Below are 21,514 nucleotides of genomic sequence, written 5' to 3' on the forward strand. Positions count from 1 at the left end.
CTTGGTATTCATGATAGATTGTTTCCAGGACCCTTCTTCCCTATGCCAATATTAGCGGATGTTCAAGTCCTTAATGTAAAACGTCATAGTATTTGCATAAAACCTTTGCACGTCCTCCCGTATACTTTAAATCATCGCTAGATTACTTACAATACTTAATAGAGTGTAAATCCTATGTAAATGGATGTTACACTACATTGTTTAGGAAATAATGACTAGGGAAAAAAGTCTGTACAGGTTGTGTATGGATAAAAATTTTTTTCCCCAAATACTTTTGAACTGTTGTCGGTTGAATCCACAGATCCAGAACCCATGGATTCAGAGGGCTGAGATTATATTCTTTTAAAAGCCACTTTAAGTCTGTTTTGGAACAAAGTGTAAATCAAATATATGCCATTTAGATACCTGTTTAAGGATGTTTTTTATTTTAAGCTTTCCTTTATTTTTAAATTTAAGTGTATATTTTGAAAATTTAAAACATACCGAAAACATAAAGTACAGTATACTCACATTTACCCATCACCAACTGTTAATGTTTTGCTATATTTGCTGTTTTTATTTATCAGTTTACCAGTTGATCTGTCTAATCTATCCATTTAATTGAACTTCACTATTTATCTGCAAAAAAAGTAGTTATATGTATTTATAACAATACCATAACAGCACCTAAAAAATAAACAGTTTCCAAATATCATCTAATATTTCTGTCCATATTCAAATTTACCATTTGTTCCCAAGCTGCCTTTTTCATCTAGTTTGATCAAATCAAGGTGCAGTCAAGGACCTAGTTTGACATTTAGTTATATTTCTGAAGTCTCTCCACACTCTTTTCTATTGATACTTTTTGAAGAGATAAGACCAAATGTCTCTTAGGAATGCCCTAGCTTTTAGATTTTTAAAATTGTGATGTCAGTTGGCTTGTGCTTCTATTTCTTTTACTTTTTGCAAATTGGAAGCTAGGTTTAAAAGTGAGGTTCTAAACATATTTTGGCAAGAATACTCCATAGGTGGAGCTATGTAGTTAATCATCATCATATCAGAAGTCTTACAATGTTTGATTGTCTGACTCTTGATGTTAAATTTAACTACTGGGTTTAAGGTGATGAGAGCCAAATTTCTTCCTAAACACTTGACGTGGCAAATAATGTGTAGGGATATCACTTTGGCCACGTGAAAATATTTAGTTCCTTATCAGCCTTTCTGCTAATGGTTCTGTCCATCTGTTGATGATACTTGGCTGGAATCAGTTGTAGCAAAGTGATGATTTTCTAATTTTTTTTTATAATTATTGGCATTATTCTGGTAAAGGAAAATTTTCTTTCATTACCTAGTTGCTTACAGTTTCTACTAAAGAGGGAGATTAAAGGGAAAGAATTAACATTTAATTACCAATTTTTAAAGTAAGGAGTGGTGAATGATCACATCTAGTGTTAGAGATGGCAGATGATTTTTTTGGCACTTTCCTTTTTGATTGTCCTAATGGGTTCATAGATTTTAACAAAATATATTGTGTCACACTGCTTTTTCTTTTCAATGCTCAAATTGTCCTTTTCTTTTTTTATACTCAAATCATCTCACATGTTAGTGAGATGTAGTACTTTTAAATGTGTGCTCCATTGTATAGTTTTGTTACTGTTACAGAGGCAGAGTGCTTCTAAAAAGTGCTTATTGATTTTTTTTTTCATTCTGCAATTTTTATTTTAGTTTTAGCCTCAGAACCATATTTTCCTCTGTTATATGCATAATTACAGTCAGTTTTGATATGTCAGATTTCCTGATAGGCAGTGTCACAAAAATATATCAAATATGTAAAAAGAGGTTAGCCTGGAAATTAACTGATCTATTGTTAAGGTTTGGTAGAAAATTTTTTCCTTAGCTTAAGGTTTAAGGTTTAGTGTTGATGAAAATGTTTTAAATTAAATTTGATGCACACTGGCCACAGGAAAATTGTCAAATAACCATGATTAATGGACAAGCAGTATTAGCTTTAATGAACATCTTTGTGATGATTTAGGAAAATAATTATTGCACATAAATTTTCAAGAATCTGACATTTTCAAAACATATTAAGATCTTCCTTTTAAAACCAGTATAATGAAAATAATTTAGTTTTTAACTGGTGATTTAGTTGTCTTGGGAAATAAATTATTTTATCATTTTTTTATTAGCAATATCCTTAGGTACTGTTTTAGTAGATAGGGCTTTAAGTCCCTGTATTAGCTAGGCCTGAGACAAATACACCTGGAAAAAATTTTTTTTGAAAGGTTTATTTCTCCTCTTTTTATAATAATGTCTTAGGACCTACTAGTATATCTTTCTTAAACATCTAGCATATTCCATTTATTCATCTAATTGAGAGGCTAGGAAACTGAGATTGTCCAAAATAGGTGAAATACACAGAAGGGGCTGCACTCTTATAAGTAAAGGGATGGGTATATGTAAAACACGTGGATGATAAACCTTATTAAAATAGTTTTTCTTTGAGGGCTTCTGTTTACTTCATTTTCATTGAGGAAGGCTCTGGAATTGGAAACTTAAATGAACTTGATATAAAGAATTACTCAGTCCATACTGCTCATGAGAGGCCAGAGATACTTATTGAAGATGATAGGAAGTATTTACTCACTTAAACCTATGTTATGGAATGGAGCAAGATACATTTTACTATATATACAGTTGCTTCAAGGCTAACTACCTATAATACTAATCATTTTTTTCCTCATTAAGTTACGACATTTACTTAGGTATGTTTATCAGTATGTTTATGTTTATCAGAATTCTCTTCTTTTGTCTTCCAAATTCTAATAATTATCTCATTTGTTCCAAACTTATTGCAGTTGATAATTTTTTCCTATCAAGGTTTATGTCTTTAATCTCTTAATATACTTGATCAGAATTCCTTTTATAATAGATAGAGATTTTTGCAGTTGTACTCTTAAAAGAGGCTTTGGTTCCTAAGTGTACACCCTGAAAAATGCTACTAAGTATATCTTTTTGAGCGGTTTTTTTTATTTTTGTTGTTGGGTGGTTCCGTGTTTGGATGCCTTCTTCTAATCTTTGTTTTCTAAACTATTATCATTTTAACTCTTGAGTTCTGCAAGGGACCAGTCGACACTACTGTGATGAAGTAGGGGTGTTATATTCTACTTCTTTTGATTGCTGAGGGTAGATTTTGATTTGAGTCTAGTTGAATGTGGAGGTCCTAATATCTTGAGATAGAAACTTGAGAGCCATGATATTTTGGTATCCATTCATGCATTTTATTCCTTCAGGCTATGTTTTAAGTTGGAACATTGTATATTCCAACTGCTGTTTTAGGTTCTAGGGATGTATCAGAACACAACAAATGACAAATTCCTGCTCTCATGGAGGTTATATTCTATTTAATGGTGCGTATAGTCTTTTCCTGGGTTGCTACAAGTTAGGGCTGTTAATTGCTTAAGTCTTCCTTTTTGAAAAAAAATGTAACTCTCTGAGAACCCTTTGGTTGGCCCTGTTTGTCTGTTTTTTCTTACATTTGAGTAAAAGCGACTGAAATGTTATAGAACAAAGTACCTAGTGGGGAACTGATTTACTGGAATGTGAAACTCAGTGAAAAATGGTAAGACCCATATTATAAGAGGGTTGAGTTGGTTTTTTCTCTTTTAATGTATTCCTGTTTTATGGTAACATGATTCTTATTAAATAGCATTCCAGGCATCAGCAATTTACAGTGTGCTTCCACAATTGTATGTAAGGTATATGATTTGCTTTGGCGTAAAAGTGGTTGGTACACTACTGTTTGTTTATTTAACAAATATTTATTGTATGCCTGTCATGTGCCAGACTGTTTCTAGTGCTGGAGGATGAATACATTGGTGTTTGAGACAAATAAAGTCCCTGTCCTCATTGAGCTTGCAAGTAAATTGTAAGGTGATAGAGAAGTGTTGTTTTTTTGGCGGCGGAGGTCATGGTTTACCTGAGTTGAGCTGGTCAGTTCAGGCCTCTCTAACATTAAGAGTAGCTATGTGGTGCGATATATGTAGTGGCCAGCCTTTTGAAGATCCTGGGCAAGTGAAGTACAGTCCAAGCAAAGAAATAGTGAATAAAAAGTGTACATTAAGTGGTGATTAGTCAATCTTTTTGTCAGATTAAAATAATTCACTGTTAATAAATAATGCTAGTGTCTCCGAGGGTTGTGTTTACATGTTTACATTCATATTTGTGTTTTTTCACCCAACTGAGCCTATAATTCATGGGCTGTGTAAATAAATGAACTGTGAGAATGATTTTCTCATGTGCTGTCTCACTAAAAAAGAAAAATCTAAGAAATAAAAGCCATATTTAAACAATTAAGAAGCAGTCCTTAAGCAACTAAATAGTTGCCCCTCCCCCCAAATTTGCACACCCATATTAACGGTGCATGCCTTATCTCACTAGTTTTTTCAGAATTGACCAGTGGATGGCCAAGTGCCTCTTCTTCGCCTGTTTTTGAAGCATGAGGCAGACAGAGCTAATCCAAATGAAAATTTGGAATGTGCACTTTGGTATTTTTCTTATTTTCATAATAAATATTGCTTGGTAGGTTAAAAAATACCTTATTATGATGTCCTACATTTAGGTACGCTTGATGAAATTAGAAGATCATGTTTTGCAGTTAGGTTTCTGCCTTTCTATTTGCACAGATATGGTTTATAGTTATATGATAGGATATATTACTTATTTTTTGTTTTGTCTATGCTTGGGAAAATTGGAAAAGAAGTATAAAAGTGTCAAAGCCCTTAAAATTGAATTTCAGTGTCATCACACATCATCTTTATATGTATTCATTAGTATGCTTGTATTGTTCTGTTCTTTTGTTTATGGCAAAACTCCTGGAAAGAATTTTTTGTGCTGCTTGTCCTCAATATCTCTCCTCCAAATGTGAATTTCACCTTTACCACTCCTCTGGATCAACAGTCACTATGACATTACCAGATCCAAAGGCTATTTCTTTTTCCTTCTACCTGTCAGTGGTGTTTAACTCAGCTGATCTTTGCTTTTTGAAAGGATTTATTAACTTGATCTCTGTTTTATAGCTCTCTCTTGATTATTCTCCTACCTTCTTGACTGCTGCTGCTTCTCAGATTCTTTTGATACTCCTCTTTACCTTCCTCATTTCTAAACATTGGAGTGTCTCAGGGTTCGGAGTATAGACAACTTTGCTATTTCTACTCACTTTTGTGTATCATTTGATTTCATAGCTTAAAAAAAAACATCTATGATTCAACTCCCAAGTATACATACTTTTAGCTTCAACTTCTTGCCTAAACTCCAGACTTTTGTGTTTACTTGCTTTGGATGTTTATTGGGCATCTTAAGCTTAATGTTTAAAGTTGAACTCTTGGTACCTACTCTTCCCATACCCCTACTCCCCTGTCTTCTGACAATACTAATTCCTCCAGTAATTGTGATCTCTAAATGGCAGTTCCTTCAAGTTGCTGAGCAAAGACTTCTGAAGTCATCCTTTACTTCTCCCTTTCTTTCATATACCATATTGAGTTCATCAGCAAATCCTGTTGGCATTTTTTTCAGAATATATCCAGAATCTGGCTACTTGTACTTTTCACTTTCTTCACTGCATCCATGGTTTTAGCCATTATTCTCTCTCACCTGGATCACTGCAGTAGCCTGTAACTGGCTTCCCTGCTCCTGTCCTTCAGGATTCCTTACAGTCTTCTCAAAAGAGCACCAAGAGTGATTCTATAAAAAGTTAAGATTATGTCAACTTTTTGTTCACAATGCCCTGGTACTCTTCATTTTGTGCAAAGAAAAAAAAAACAAAAAACGGAAGTCTTTATGGCCTACAGGACCCTACTCAGTTTGTCCTCTGTGATCTTAATCTGCTGTATTCCTCTTACTTCTCCTAATCTAGCCATATTATTCTTCTAATATCTTCGGCATGCTCCTGCCTCATAGTCTGGGTACTTGAAAGCTAGTTCCCCAACTTGGTCAGGCTTTCGCTGAAAAGTTACCTCAGTAGTATCATCCCCAGGTTCCTTCCAGCCTGTACAGTACCTTTTTGGAAATTAGATAAGGACACCACTTTTTCCTGTGCATAGCTTGGAAAGCAGACAGGAGCCTGAATTTCAGGTTCCACTTTTCCCATGGCCAGAAGCTCTTACACAATGAAAACCAGTACAGCTTATCCCTAGCTTTCCCTGACCGTTCTATTTTAAAATTATAAACTTACCACACACAAAAAATTGTAAACTATCCTTTGTTCTCTCCTCCACACTCCCTTTCCTTATATAACTTATCACCTAACATGCTGTATGTTTTGCTTCACTCTCATTAAAATGAAGCTTCATGGGAATAATTTTTAAAATTTTATTTTATGGAAAACATCAAACATATAGAAACAGTGAGAATAGAATAATGAACCCCCACGTACCTGTTACTCAGCTTAAACACTAATTGGCCTTGCTTCATTTATATTCCACTCATCCTTAACACCCCACTCCCCCAGGATTATTTAGAAGCCCAGGCAAGAAAGCATATGATGTCATCTCTAAGTATTTCAGCATGTTATCTCTGCAATATAAGAATCTTTTAAAAAAACTTAAGAATGGTAACATTATACTGCCTAAAACATTTAAAATTAGTTACTAATATTTCTTAAATATTTAGTCAGTTTTATCCAATTCTCTCAACATTATTTTTATAGTTTGAATCAGAATTGAAGTAAGGTCAATACTTTCAATTAGTTGATGGGTAAGTTAAGTCTATAAAAGTTTCCCCCACTTTTTTTCTTGATATTTGTGGAAGAAACCAGGTTATTTGTCTTGAGAATTCTGTATTCTTGGTATCTAGAATAATCAGGGACAGCATGCAACACATAGTAGGTACGCAGTGAATATTTAAAGGAATTAATTTAAAGATAAATAATTCATAGTATTTTAAGGGAATAATTGTTAGGTTTTGTTCCAGGTGGGAACCTGAAAAGTATGTGTAGGACAGAATGTGGTTAATGCAAAACTTAGACTTATAAAACATTGTAAATCCAACAGACAGCTGCAGCCAGCATTCCTTTCCATACTCCCACAGGGACGAAGTTTACCCTCCCCCTCCTCCTGGTAAGGAGGGCACTGGAGCTGAAGGATGGATGTGACTGGGGCAGGAGTCCTAGGAGCTGGTTGTTTGAAAAAGAATTTATTATAAGCGGCTGTTCTGGCCCACTTACTTACTCTCCCTGGAGAAACCCTCTATAAAACCCAAGGCTCCTCTTCCCTTCTTTCTCGTGGACGATTTTTTTGGCCTCCACCCATCGGTACCCAGATGCTCAAAATAAACAGCATTTTGCTACACACGAGGCTTCGTGTGTCTCTCTCGGCTCTAGACCTAACAATAATTACTTATTTTTTATCAGCTTGATAGAATAATCTTAGCAGTAGATTTAGACAGGTAATTTAGGTAGTTATTTAGACAATTGGGAATAGGTAAAATGTCAGGGCATTTAGGGCTATAGAAATCTATTTGATAAAACCTGCCACGATATACTAATATGGCTATCATTTAGTTAAGATATTATGGCTTGCCTGTCAGGCACTGTGTTAGAAACTATTACTGCATTGGTTTATTTTCACAGCAACCCGTCAGTGAAGGGTGACAGTATCTTTATTTTCCCAGTGAAGAAATAGAGATTTCAGAGAGGGAAGTGGATGCTGGGCATTAATGTTTTTCTTAACAAACTTTATGGAATTAGAACTTTTTAAAATTTTGTGCATGTATAACTTTTATAAAAAAGAAAAAACAAAAAAAAAAGTGACACCAGTACCCCTTCCCTCTACATGGAAAACCTTTGTTGAGTATGTATCTTCCTAGCTTTTTCTAGGCATTCACACAGTATTTTTTGGAAATTTTTTTAACAAAACATTTTAATATAAAATGGACTAGAAATGTGAATAAGAAGGAAGGGAAAAATCTTTCCTGAAATAACCAGTGTTACCGTTTTGATAAACGATTTTGGGGGCAGGAATGTGTGAGAATGTAAAGCTTGGGAAACAATTATGCTATACCATGTACACTTCTTTGCCTCATAAATGTCCTTTAGTACATTGAGAACTCTGAAGTTCTGCAGTGAACACACTGTTTTAACTTCCTTTAACTCAGTATTTTATAGACTTCTTTCCCCTTTCCATGAAAATACCTATGAAATTCCTCATGAACCATGAAGTTTAGTTTGGCAAAGGTTGAAATATTTGTGATCATTTAAACATAAGACTTTGAAATGTGTTAAATATAAACTATAGCAGAAAGGATGGATAATTTAATAGTGTTGGAGTAATTGAAAATAGCATTCTAAAGAAAAATTATCTTAGATTGATACCAAATGCTAAAATAAGGTAAATGAGAAAATATTTGAAATAGGTAACACAGATAATAGATAACAAATTCATTGATTCCAAAAAGAAGCTGGGGTGTGATATACTCTATCAAATTGTATATTACAATACAAGTAACCATTTGGGACTGAATTTATCTTCTTAGAGTCAATGAATCATCCATGAAGGAAAGAATTCTTACCAGAGGGAGGCCTAGTAGAAAGTGGGTGGTCTTGTGCAATGTGGGGGCTCTATTATAGGAGGTATCCATATTTTTTTATTCTACTTCAGAAACAAAAGCTCTATAAAATAGGTGTGATAGTACAAAGATTGCATGTTCTTTACTTTTTTTTCCTCAAGTCTCATACTTCATGTCAACTGTATAAATAGAGGAAATAACTGACTTAGAAGTAGTTAGTTTGAGTTTGACCTTTGTACTGCCAGCATAATTAAAACATACCAAACGTGAAGAATTTCCTACTATTCTTGACTGGTAATACCTTTGTATGGTATTAATGTGCTTTAAACCAATCCCTATTTTTTTTTTTTTTTTTTTGAGACAGTCTCACTCTGTTGCCCAGTCTAGAGGGTGGCGTCAGCCTAGCTCACAGCAACCTCAAGCAATCCTCCTGCCTCAGCCTCCTGAATAGCTGGGACTACAGGCGTGCACCACCACGCCCAGCTAATTGTTTCTATTTTTAGTAGAGATGTGGTCTTGCTCTTGCTCAGGCTGATCTTGAACTCGAGCTCAAGTGATCCTCCCTGCTCGGCCTCCAAGAGTGCTAGAATTATAGGCATGAGCCACCAGTCCCTATTGTTGAGAAATGCAATAAATTTAAGTCCAAATGGTTTTTGTTTTTGTTTTTTTTTTTTTTTTTTTGGCCATCTTTGCCTCTTTCCAAAAAGATAGATTAGAATTAAATAGTCTGCAATAAAGTAGTATTAGTGTCAGAAGGACTTCACTTAAGCAAGTTTATTTAGGGTGATTTGGGGTTGACATGGGAAGAATTTTAGTATGATCTAAATGCAGGCTCAAGGAGATTTCTAAGTATGATCATAGATTTCAAAACCATTTGGAGCTAAATTTATTGCGTTTCTCAACAATAGGGTTTGGCGTAAATCACTTTAATACCATACAAAAGGGAGAATTACAAGTCAGAGACAGTGAAGAACTCTTGATATTTGGTATGTGTTGATTATGCAGCAATACAAAGGTCAGGCTCAGCCCAACTCCTTCTAGGTCGGTTATTTCTTCTGTTATACCGTTGGCATTAAGTATCAGACTTGAGGAAAAAATGATTTCAAAATGAGAATGACACCTGGTTTTAGAATGTGGGAGGTAGGAAAAAGCAATACTGGAGGTGCTTCATTTGTTGGGAGTTTTATTCAGCATGAGGGTACTAGAAACTTTGGAGGCAATGTAGAGCTTGATTTAGTGTAGAAATAGACTTTTTGAGTTGAAGGAAATGTGTTGCCAGGAAGAGGAGAAGTACCAAAACATACGCATTCTTGGAAATCTCACCTTTGAGAAATATCTCCCAAATTCAGTTTTAGTTATTCTAATTTGTAAGTTGTTGACCAAGTTGATTTTGAATGATGATGGAACCTCAAGGTGTCATCATTACCTTCCAAGTTATTTTCCAGCACATAAAACATGGTCAGATTTCTGTTGCTTTTCCTCTTTTCTTCTTTGTCCCCTTCCCACTTTCCTCTTCCCTCTTTTGCTCCACTCTCTCCCCGTTTGTGTTCCCTTATTCATCTCCCTTTTTGTAAAGGGTATTCTCCTTACCATAACTTGCTTCTCCTCTGCCTTCCCCATCTCTCAATTCTATAGAAAAACCATCTTTGGTCTCTTTGACCTCCTTCAGCTGATTGTCCCCCTTTCCTTTCTTTTACCATTAAGCTTCTTAAAAAAAAGACTTGGTAGTTATTGTCATTCTTCACTTACTTACTTCTTAACCCTTTGTCTTCTGACCCTCTGCTTCTATGTGTCAAACCTAGTGGCTTTCCTCCTTCATTTGTTTTCTCTGAGGCAGTTAACCTTCCTGATCCCTACTACCTTGAAATTCTCCTTACTCTTCTTTTGTGATGTTGTATTACCTTGATGCTGCTTTTGCCTCCTCTTTTTTCAAGTCATCAATACATCTAAAAAGTGAAGTCATTATCTTCCACATTTGTTCTTTCCAACTTCTTTCTTTGGGTTAATAGAAACATTTTCTTTCATTTATCAAGGTTTAAATTTTCCTGACCTGTCTTTTCTCCTTACTCTTATATTCAGTAAGTATTTCTGGAGTACTTAATATATACCAGGTTGTTATTCTAGGTTCTGGGAACCCAGCCAAGAATAAGAGAGAGAGTCTCTGACTAGTGAAGTGTACACTCTTTCAGAGAAAACTGTCAATAAACATTTAATGTCATACAGAGAAACATTAAAGGATAAAATATGCTAAGGATCATAGGCAGTAATGAGAGTGTGTGTTTTGCATATGGTAGTTAGAGAATGTTTCTCTGAGAAAGTGGTATTTGAGTAAAACCTGAATGAAGTGTGAGAGTAAGCTATATAGGTATCTGGGAGAAGAGCTTCCATGGCAGAGGGACTAGCCAAGTACAAAGACCCTAAGATGGGCTTATGCTTCCTCATGTTGAGGGAAAAGCCAGTGTGATTGGAGCAGAGTAAATCAGCGTGATGGGAGATAAAGTCAGAGAAGTTGGCAAGAGAAGATCTTGTTAGGACCCTGTGGGCCCTGGCAAGGATTTTTGAGTCTAAATCTAAATCTAAATCTAAATGTGTTGGGAGGGCTTTGGAGGATCTTGAACAGAAGAATGTAATGTTATCTGGCTTAATATTTTAGAAGGCTCACAGTGATGGCTGTGTGGAGAATAAACTGTGTTTTTGGGAGAGGGGGTGGCAATAGGGAAACCTGGATCACTAGGAGACTATTATAGTCTTGATGAGAGATGATTTGGAGTTTGTTAGACAACTTAATGGACATGTGAAATTACACTCTTCTGGAGGTCAAATGTGACCTTGAGGTGGAGAAAATACCCCTGGGAGTCATTGGCGTATAGATAGAACTGGATGAGATCACCTGGTGATGAATGAATGTGAGTGTAGATAAAGAAGAGGGATGAGAGAACTGAACCATTGGGCCCTGTGAAGTGTAGACGTCTACAAGAAGAGGCTTTATCAAAGGATGTTGAGAAGTGGTTAGTGAAATAAGAGGAAACTAAGTGAGGAGATGGGGATTCAAGAAGGGAAGGCTCAGTTATGTCAGATGCCTAGGAAGTGGAATAATTTAAAAGCTGATAATTGACCTTTGGATTTGGCTTGCTAAATTCTGTTGATTCTGCTTTGCAATACAGCTCTAAAATTCATAACATACCTTTTCATTCCCTGCCAACAAACACTATTAATTATACTTTTCTCCTGTACTATTTTCCTCTTTGGGATTGTTACTTTCTTTCCTATAACAATATAAAATACATGCTTATTGTAGAAAATTTGGAAAACTCAGAGAAAGTATAACAAAGATTAAAAAAACAACAGCAACGACAAAATCCTTATCCACTTTACCTTTAGAAATAATCACTGATAGCAGTTTGTTGTATTTTTCCTATTTAAGTTTATCTGTGCATCTTTGTAATGCATATATTATATATATATACTTTTATGTAGAATTGATGAAAAGTCTTAAAATTTGCTTTTATAAATGAACATAGTAGACCTACTAATCTAATGTCAAAAATTTTTTGAGGTTTTATGTGAATGTGTGGTAACATAAGTATTCTGTCATGGTGGAATAGCCTAACTGGACTTCCCACCTGTCCCTACCCTAATTATATCTTAAATTAATCTTGATTAATTTTCTTAAAGCATATTCTTCTCTAAACACTGAGTGCATAGCATAGTGATTGAAAGTCTGTTTTTGAGAATAATATATGCTTATAGCAGAAAATTTGGAAAATAGAAGAAAGGTATATTCTTATCTTTTATAGATAAGAATTACTATTATGATTACTGTTATAATTTTCTCTGTTTCCTGCCTGTCTTTTTTTTTCTGTCTAAATGTACATACATATGCATTTTGTTTATTTCTGCCAAGGATCACACTGTGTTTTCTGGCTAGCATTTTCTTCACAATCCATTCTTCTATTCTTTATAATTTATCTTGGTCAAAGTATATGAGCAGTTTTATGATTCAATATTTGTTGTCAAATTGCTCTTCAGAAAGACTGTATCATTTAAAAGTATGTTTATGAAGAATTTTGTTCTCTTTAAATTTTAGGATAGACCACTATCTTGTTGAGCTCTTTTAAATGAAGTTCTACTTGGATACAAAGATGAGGACTAGATAACTTCTTGAGGGTCCTTCTAACCCCTAAGATGAAGATAATAACTAACATTTGTATAGTGCTCTAAAGTTTACAGAGTGAGTTCTCATACATCATCTCACTTGGTCCTCACAACAGCCCTGTGAGGTAGGTAGGACAGGTATTGTTATTCTCATTTTAGAGATAAAGAAACTGATAGAGAGGTTAAGTGACTTGATCAAGTTTTATTTGAATGTTCTAGCAGGGATTTGAATCCAGACCTTCTGTTCTAAATAATCACATTCTCTTTACAAGATTTCATACAACTACACATTTCGAATTACTGATACATATTGGCTAGTTAAGTGACATTTGTTCTATATAGAAATAAACCTAATGACAATATGAATACAGTGTTTATATTTCTTTCAATGTTCCTGAGTCCTTTTTCATTCCCCCACCTCTTCCAAATTAAACAAATGGCTCTGTCTCTCTTTTGAGTAGGAGAAGGTAATGTAATTATATAGCTATATTAGACACATACTATTTTTCCCAGCAGTTGGGGAAAGGGGAAGTTATGTTTTTCATTTTTTTCTGTTTTTCTTTTTCTTTTCTTTTCTTCTCTTTTTTTTTTTTTGTGGGGATGAGTACCACTCAAAAGTACATCTGCCTTGCTTACTCTCACACATGTAGCATAGTCTCTAAGTAGTACCATCTCAGAACTAGAAATTTGGTTCTAGCATGAACCTAAAATAATGCTTTTGAAGATATGGCATGCATTTGTACTACTTTAACCAAAATTGGTATAATTGAGTACTCCAGGTATAGTAGCCTATAACATTCACAAGGGGGGACGGTAAAGGAAAGTCATAGTTGAGGTCAAATTAGGAAAGATTATAGCTAATACTTTCTTTGATTAATTATCTCACAAGGTAGACGTTTATAAAACTGAATTGATTTGGAAGCTTAATAGTGGTAATTTCACATGTTAAGAATAGACCTAGATTTTCAAGACTTTGTAGTATTACATTAAAATTGTCTCATTATTTTCTGTATTGCCTTTAAATACTTAACAATCCTAATATTTTTAAAAATTAATTTTTTGTTGTTGTTTTTGTTTTTTTCTAGTTGTTGGTCTTGACGATATTATGGATGAAGGAGTTGTTAAAGAAAGTGGCAATGATACCATTGATGAAGAAGAACTGGTTTTACCTAACAGGAATTTGAGGGACAAAGTAGAAGAAAATTCAGTGAGATCACCAAGAAAATCACCTCGTTTAATGGCACAAGGTAATCCTTCCAAAGAGGTCTAGCTAGTAAATCAGAGATATTGGGACAGATGTGTTAGGTTGTAAACTTGCTGAGCAGAGATTATATTTTCTTGATGTTTGCTAATCTAAGCATTTTGATAATCAGTTTTGAGATTTTATCAGTTTACTGTGTAAATTTCCAGTACCTACTACCCATTTCCCTTTACCCAGAGGAAATCACTATTAACTCTTTCAGCAGCTTTTATTTATTTATTCTGGTGTTTAACTTCCATATCTCTAGGTAACATGCATTTATTGCTATTTTTTGATTATTCTGATTTAGGTATTAACCTGTTGACTTCCCACTCTGAATAATGAAGATTTTCTTTCCTCTTCTTGTCCCCATCTCACAGAAGAACAGTTTTCTCATCCTTCCAGTATACAATTTTGTTAGATTAGAGTAGTTGTTTGTTACTATGCCTATATATGCTATTAGAAATGATCCACTTAATAAACTTTTTTTTTTTTTTTTTTTGGTACAGCCTTTTGTCTTTCTGGTTTAAGCATTTTTCTTTCTCATTTGCTTGGTTTACTGCCCACATAGCAGCTATTAACACCCCAGCTGCTCTGCCAGCTAGCTAAATCTTTCCTTAATACATGTGTGCATATCAGATATTCTGTTACCTCTTCAAACCTTTTGTTTTGTCCCTGTATGGGCTGGTGTTAGCCCTATAAGCCTGAAGCAAAAGTGTTATTCAGGAGCTTTACCATTCTTCTGAGGAGTCTGTGCTTTGTATTTTTTTGAAGTTCCTATTTCCTTTTTTTTTTTTTTTTTTTGGTTTAACTCCTCCATTTTAGTCTTCCAGTAGTTTTGTGAGAAAAAGGAGCATTGAGATACTCTTTTTAAACTTTGTATGGAATCAGGTCTGGTAGGACATAAGATTCAAGATTGGAAATCATTTTCCTTCAGAAATATTGAAGGTGTTGCTCCATTTTCTTCTAACTTAAGTGTTGTTGAGAAGTTTATTTGTATTTTTGGGGAGGGAGGTATGTTACCTACTTTATTGAAATTTGTGGAATCTTTCTTTTAAGCTCTAGTGTTTTGATGTTTTATGATAAATGTGTCTTGGTGTGGGTGTATTTTATATATTGAGCTAAGTACTCAGTAGATCCTTTTAGTCTGAAAACTATTGTTCAATTCTGGGAAGATTTCTTGAATTATTTCATTGTTAATTTCTCTCTTTATTTTCTTCACTCTTGATTTCTGGGGTTATTATTTGTCAGGTAACAGAGCCTGGCCCTTACGTTTTCTTTCTCTCTCCTACTCTCTACGTTTTTGTCCTTTTCTTTTACTTGATGAAATTTTGTCATTTATCCTCCAGCTTTTCTGTCAAGTTTTGTACTTCCAATTTCTAAATGTTCCTTTATTTGTTTGTTTTGGGAATGGTCCTTTTTGTAGCATTCTATTCTTATGGTTGCTTTTTTCTTTATAAAATAACTAATGGTGTTTTTTAAAAGTTTTTACTGATTTCGTAGTTTCTATTTTCTCTGTTGGATTTAAAAAGTTTTGTGGCTTCGATCTTTCCTAGAGACTTTCCTAAAATATCTGATCCTTGATGATTGCTCATGTTTAATGGTAGGGAACTAAAACTTGTGGAACTTCTAAGTGCGTGGGCTGGATTTTGCCAACTATGAGCACTACTGTATGGTGATCTGACTGTGCTGTTTTTGGCAGAACCCTTAACATCAAAATTTAGGTTATTCTCCATGGGCTCATTAGATTGCTAATATATTATGGGAGTCCTGAGGGAAGCAGACTGGAGCTTCTCAGCTTTCAGTATATACAGATATACTACAGTGTACTTTACTGCCATTCTCAACTGTGCCTGATGTATCCTTAGGCTAGAAACCCAGTTCACTCTCTCCAGAGAATAAACCATCAGTTTTTGAGTTAGGACCAGGGAAAGGCCAACAGGTGGAGTAGGGGAGAAGAGGGATCCTAGGGATCTAACTTCTGCTTTTAAAGAGCTTTCAACCTCTCCTGGTTTTTTTAACCACCTCCCTTCATCTCCTCTTTAGAATCGTCTGGGGCCACCAATTCCTAAGGCTTTTGTGGTGTTAGTATTGTTAGTTTTTGCCAGTACTGCTAGCTTAGTGTTTGTCACTTTTGGGTCTCCTACATCATTTACTTTTTTGTTTTTTTAATTGCCTGGTCTTTGTCAGGCAGTCAATTACTTTTTAGTCATCTTTTGTTTGGCTTCCAAAATTCTGCTGCTGTTTCCAGAAAAAGTGAGTTTAACCTTTCCTTAATAAGTTACTTACTATTGAAAGATAATTTTTTATCTGAATATCCTTTGCAGTTGAATATGCTATTCCTTTGTCATTTTTAGCAACCACTTTGGTGTTAAAAGTTCTTCATTTATTTATTAATGGGTAATGGGTGTTAAAAGTTTTTTTTATCTATTTTATGTCAAGGATGAATAAAGTAGAGCTGTAAATTGCTACAAGCTGTCTTTAAAGCTTTTAAAAATCATCTAAATATTGAAATAAAACTTTACTAAAATTATAGTTATTTTAAAAATATTACATACCAAACATGTGATAAATAGTTCATAATCCACCAAATAATTTCTAAAAGTTGTTGAGTACTTACTTAATATCCAGATAATATTGTGTCAAGTCCTAGGGAAATTAGAAAGCATCCCAAAGATTAGGATGACCATATAATTTATTATCTAAACTGGTATACTTTTGAGAGTGCAAGAGGGCTGTTAATAATTACATCAGAACTATATGCATCACCTGGAACGGTTTTAGGTAAATGAGGATATATAGCTTTTATAAGATTTTCACAGTCCAGTGATAAATGAAATGACAAATTTTAGGTTGTGGGTTGTTTTTCTACTTAATGAATTATTTAGCTCACTTTTCTTTTCCAGTTCTTTTCGCTTTGTGTTTCTCCTTCCCTCAAGGGGGATGTACCAGGATAGGGAAAGGAGACTCTTTCTTAGGCTCATTGTTAAAAGTGGGAAGCTTTATTAAATTATTTTCCCTTATGATACATTTTAAATCTTTTAAGTTGTGATTTCTTTTTTGGTGATCTGTGTGTGGTAGTCTAGTTCATGTGTAATTTCTTAGGAATAGCATGAATGCTAAAATGATGATACTAAGGGTAGCACATTGATAAAGGAATTAGAGTTCTTTGGAGGCTGTATCTTGAAACTTGCACAGATCCTGTTTGTGATAGGTAGTTTCAGTTCACCTTGTACTAGCACCTGAATTTATTTTGTTTTATACATTTAGAAATATTTAATGTTTAAAAATATATGATGGTCTTTCTTTAAGATGGACATTAATGGTAAAGGGAAGCTCATTTTACTTGTTTTAGTCCTCAGTTACTTCTTATGGATAAGAGACTTTATGAAAACATGTCTTGTAGTAAGGCATAATTATTAGTCTGAATTTTATAGAGGTTTTTTTCACTCCTGCCAGAATTCAGAGAAAACTTTGATAAATATAAAATTTAATACATATAATGTATGTTATGTTGTATATATGTTAATGTATATATGACCACCATCATAATTAACTGTCAGTACATTTTTGTTGAAATGAGCAAATAAATTTTATAGCTCAGAATAAGGAAGTGATATATTCTAAATTGTATTGAAATAAACACATGGCACAGTAGCTAAGTTATTTTTATTTTTTTTCCCCTGTGATAGAACCAGTAAGAAGTTTGCGACAGAGCACTATTGCCAAGCGTTCAAATGCAGCACCTTTAAGTAACACAAAAAAAGCATCTGGGAAGACTGTATCTACCCCTAAAGCAGGGGTGAAACAACCAGAAAGAAATCAGATTAAAGAAGAAATTTGTACCTCTCTGAAACCCGAGTACCATAAGGAGAATAGAAGGAGCAGCCGACATAGTGGACAAATTGAAGTAGTACCGGAAGTATCAGTGTCTTCAAGTCATTCTTCAGTGTCATCTTGTCTTGAAATGAAGGATGGAGCTGGATTAGATTCTAAGCATAAGTGTAATAATCAGGTAGAAGCAAATGTGCCATCTCATGAATTAAATTGTCCACTTCTTTCAGAGACTTGTGTTACTATTGAAGAAAAGAAAAACGAAGCTTTGTTGGAATGTAAAATTAAGACTGTTAATAGTCCGTTGTTTAAGTTTTCAGATAAAGAAGAGTGTGAACAGAATGATTCCATTTCAGGTAAAATGGATGAAGCTATTGTTGAAGAAATAATAGCAAAGGGAAAAGTTGAACAAGACTCAAAGGAGACAGTAAAATTATCTCATGAAGATGACCAAGTTATTGAGGAACCTGGATCCTCTACTGGTATTTCTGGTGATGTTGCTTGTTCAAATCCAAATAAGACAGAAAAGAACCTTGCAGATTTGTCTAGTTCTGTGGATGAAGTTACTGAATGTAATTTGGAAAGGAAGAATACCACGAATGTTGCTGATGATAAAGCTAAGAACTCTCTTCAAAGAAATAAAATAGAACCATTGGGTTATTGTGAAGACACAGAGTCTAATAAGCAGTTGCAGAGCACCGAGTTTAATAAATCAAACTTAGAGGTGGTTGATACTAGTACTTTTGAACCAGAAAATAATATTTTAGAAAATGCTATTTGTGATTTGTCTGACCAAAATTCAAAACAGTTGAGTATTACAGAAAGTACTAAAATGGACTCTCATGAAACAGCAAACCTTCAGGATGACAGAAGCAGCCAGTCAAGTAATGTTTCTTATTTAGAGTCAAAAACCATAAAGTCAAAACACACAAAACCTGTAATTCATTCTAAGCAAAACATGACCACAGATACTCCGAAGAAAGCTGTTGCAGCAAAGCATGAAGTAATAAAGAACAGAACTAAAGTTAATGTCAAAAGTGGGAAACGAAATGCTGATGAACCAGAATCTCAGCAAAATTTTCATAGACCAGTCAAAGTCAGAAAAAAACAAGTTGATAAGGAGTCAAAGATTCAGAGTTGCAATTCTGGGGTTAAATCCATAAAAAACCAAGCTTATTCTGTTTTGAAAAAAACATTACAGGATCAAAATTTAGTACAAATTTCTAAACCTTTAACTCATTCTTTGAGTGATAAACCTCATGGTCACCCTGGTTGCTCTAAAGAACCTCATAATCCTGCACAGACTGGACATTTAGTACATTCCACCCAGAAACAGTGCCATAAGCCTCAGCAGCAGGCCCCATCGATGAAAACTAATAGTCACATGAAGGAAGAGCTTGAACACCCAGGTGTTGAGCATTTTAAAGAGGACGATAAACTGAAACTAAAAAAACCTGAGAAGAACCTACAACCCCGCCAAAGAAGAAGCAGCAAAAGTTTTTCTTTGGATGAGCCACCATTGTTTATTCCAGACAACATTGCTACTGTAAAAAGAGAAGGCTCTGATCATAGCTCCTCATTTGAAAACAAATATATGTGGACTCCCAGCAAGCAGTGTGGGTTTTGCAAAAAACCACATGGCAACAGGTGTGTGTGTGTGTATGAGTGATGTGTACATTGAAGAGAAATTACTTCTTTGGGGTGGGATTAGTGTGAGAACTTTTTAATAGAAATAAATTATTTAACATACAAAGACTTTTGCTAAAACAAAAAACCCCTCATCAACCCTGGATAAATGATAGAAAGATGGAGCCACTGAATTTGCAAATATACCATCCTAGAACATTTTAAAAAAGCATAGTGTGACCAACAGCTGACACATATGGAAATGTTTTGTCATTGTAACCAGAGAGCGTAATTTAGTTGTTGCATCTGGGGAAAAAAAAAAACAAAACACCAAAAACTTCCTACTAATCAGAAAATTGTTACACTGCTTTGGGTCTGTAAGTTATATATCATTTTAATTTGGCCTGAGAAGAACTAGAAATAAAATACGAAGGTCATAATGGAAATTCTATTTTTCTTTTTTGTATTTTTATTTTATTTTATTTTTTTGGTAAAATGATATACATTAAAGATTTAATGCCGTCACCCGATAACTCTTAAACTTGACTTTGGAATGAAATTTGATAGCTAAACAAGTGTTAATTACCCAGGTGAATTTTGTATGTAACATGGAATAGAGTGAAAACATGTACTTCTTTTTTGAATGTTTTAGTGATTTAAAGAATTTTTTGTGAGTTCTAAGCTTTTGAAATTTTAGAGGTGATTTTAGTACTGTTTTTCATTATTCTTTCTTAGGATTCAGTGTTTTATAGTTCTATGACACTGTTCCTCAACCCCAATGCATTTTTTTGCTAGCTTTTTAAGAAAAGGAAAATAAGAAGTGAAATTTGCAGCTACAAGATTATCCTGTTCAAGTGTTGACATTGCTGTTGGAACTTCTATCAACACTGATATGATAAAAGAATATTATAACCTGTATACTATATTATTATCCTCACTCATGAAAGTACTCATGTTAGAGTGACTTTTCCCAGCACTATCAGAGTACATAAAAATGAAACTCTTTAGGGAGGGACAATTTAGTAAACTGTGTTGTAACACATTATTTTGGTGTCAGGGGGTGGGGATGATTGGGGAGAATGAGAGGAAGGTGTTCGTGTTATTCTGTAAAAAAATAAGTTTTATATCAAAGGATTTCTTTGTGATTCATTCCATAGCCTATTTTAGGGATACATTAAGGGGATTAGTTTGTAACAGAATATATTCCAGTTTTTAAAAACTGTGACTTGTTTTAATATAGTCCTACATTTGCCCTCACTTACACAAACACTTTACTCAAATATTCTAAAGTGGGCCTGCTGTTTTCAGGCCCAAGAGAATTGAGGGTTGAATGGTGCTTTTAAGTGCCCTTTTAAGCCAGCCCCCTTTCTGCCAGAATCTCCTAAAAATTACCACACTGACATCTGGCCAGAGAAATGTATTTAGGGAGTCTTAAGTAAATAGTTTCTAAAGTGAAACTTTGGCATAGAGTTGGAAGCCATGTTATGTCTGTTACAGTGCAGCTTTTTTAAGATAAACTTCTGATGGCCCAGTCTTCAAGAGTTTGCTTAGCCTTTTTGATGATGACTGTCACTTCACCAACATCAAGGCTTATTTTCCTAAAAGGAATATTAGGTGTTAGTGTCCCATCCCCCCGGTTTTTAAACCTAATGCCGCCTTTTGTATCTACTCTAGAATCTAGAGTTTCTTTGCCCCAGTCTGGAAAATGACTTAGAATGTTAAGATGTATAGGGATTTTGGGTTCACCCTGTATTGACCTGAATAATATATATTAACATTGGAACCAATCAGTTTTGGAAGCAGCATTTCAGATTACTTCAATTTTGTGAATAAAGAAGCCTATGTCATTGATTGTTTTTTTTCTTTACATATTAACTAGCCTTCATTACTACTTTGGTACATTGTGCTTGTGTACATTGAGTTTACTCAAAAAAATGCATGTAATTTTCCTATTTTAATCCTTGTGTAAGATAGGAATTTATTAGGAAGGGCATATTTGAAAATAATTTTGATCCTTTGATTTCATGCACTAGACACATTCAAAGCTATTTGTTAATGTGACATTATCTAGCACTTCTGACAGCTTTGCGTCAACTCTTTAACATACTACACATGTTG

The 21,514-nt window shown here is 34.3% G+C and overlaps 1 protein-coding gene across 4 annotated transcripts in view; it reads left to right on the forward strand.

The window, feature by feature from the left end:
* PHF3 (PHD finger protein 3) overlaps nt 1-21,514 on the forward strand; it is an 86,680-nt gene that overhangs the window by 31,263 nt on the left and 33,903 nt on the right. For 3 of the 4 annotated variants that reach the window (XM_069487718.1, XM_069487719.1, XM_069487717.1), the window contains 2 exons: nt 13,782-13,943; nt 17,629-19,417. In XM_069487718.1, the coding sequence (XP_069343819.1) occupies nt 13,782-13,943; nt 17,629-19,417 (1,951 nt within the window). Of the gene's footprint in view, nt 1-13,781; nt 13,944-17,628; nt 19,843-21,514 lie in introns of those variants that run through there. The other variant, XM_069487720.1, reaches the window with a different exon arrangement.

The sequence above is a fragment of the Eulemur rufifrons genome, chromosome 15 (assembly GCF_041146395.1).
Source record: "Eulemur rufifrons isolate Redbay chromosome 15, OSU_ERuf_1, whole genome shotgun sequence".
NCBI classification, from domain to species: domain Eukaryota; kingdom Metazoa; phylum Chordata; class Mammalia; order Primates; family Lemuridae; genus Eulemur; species Eulemur rufifrons.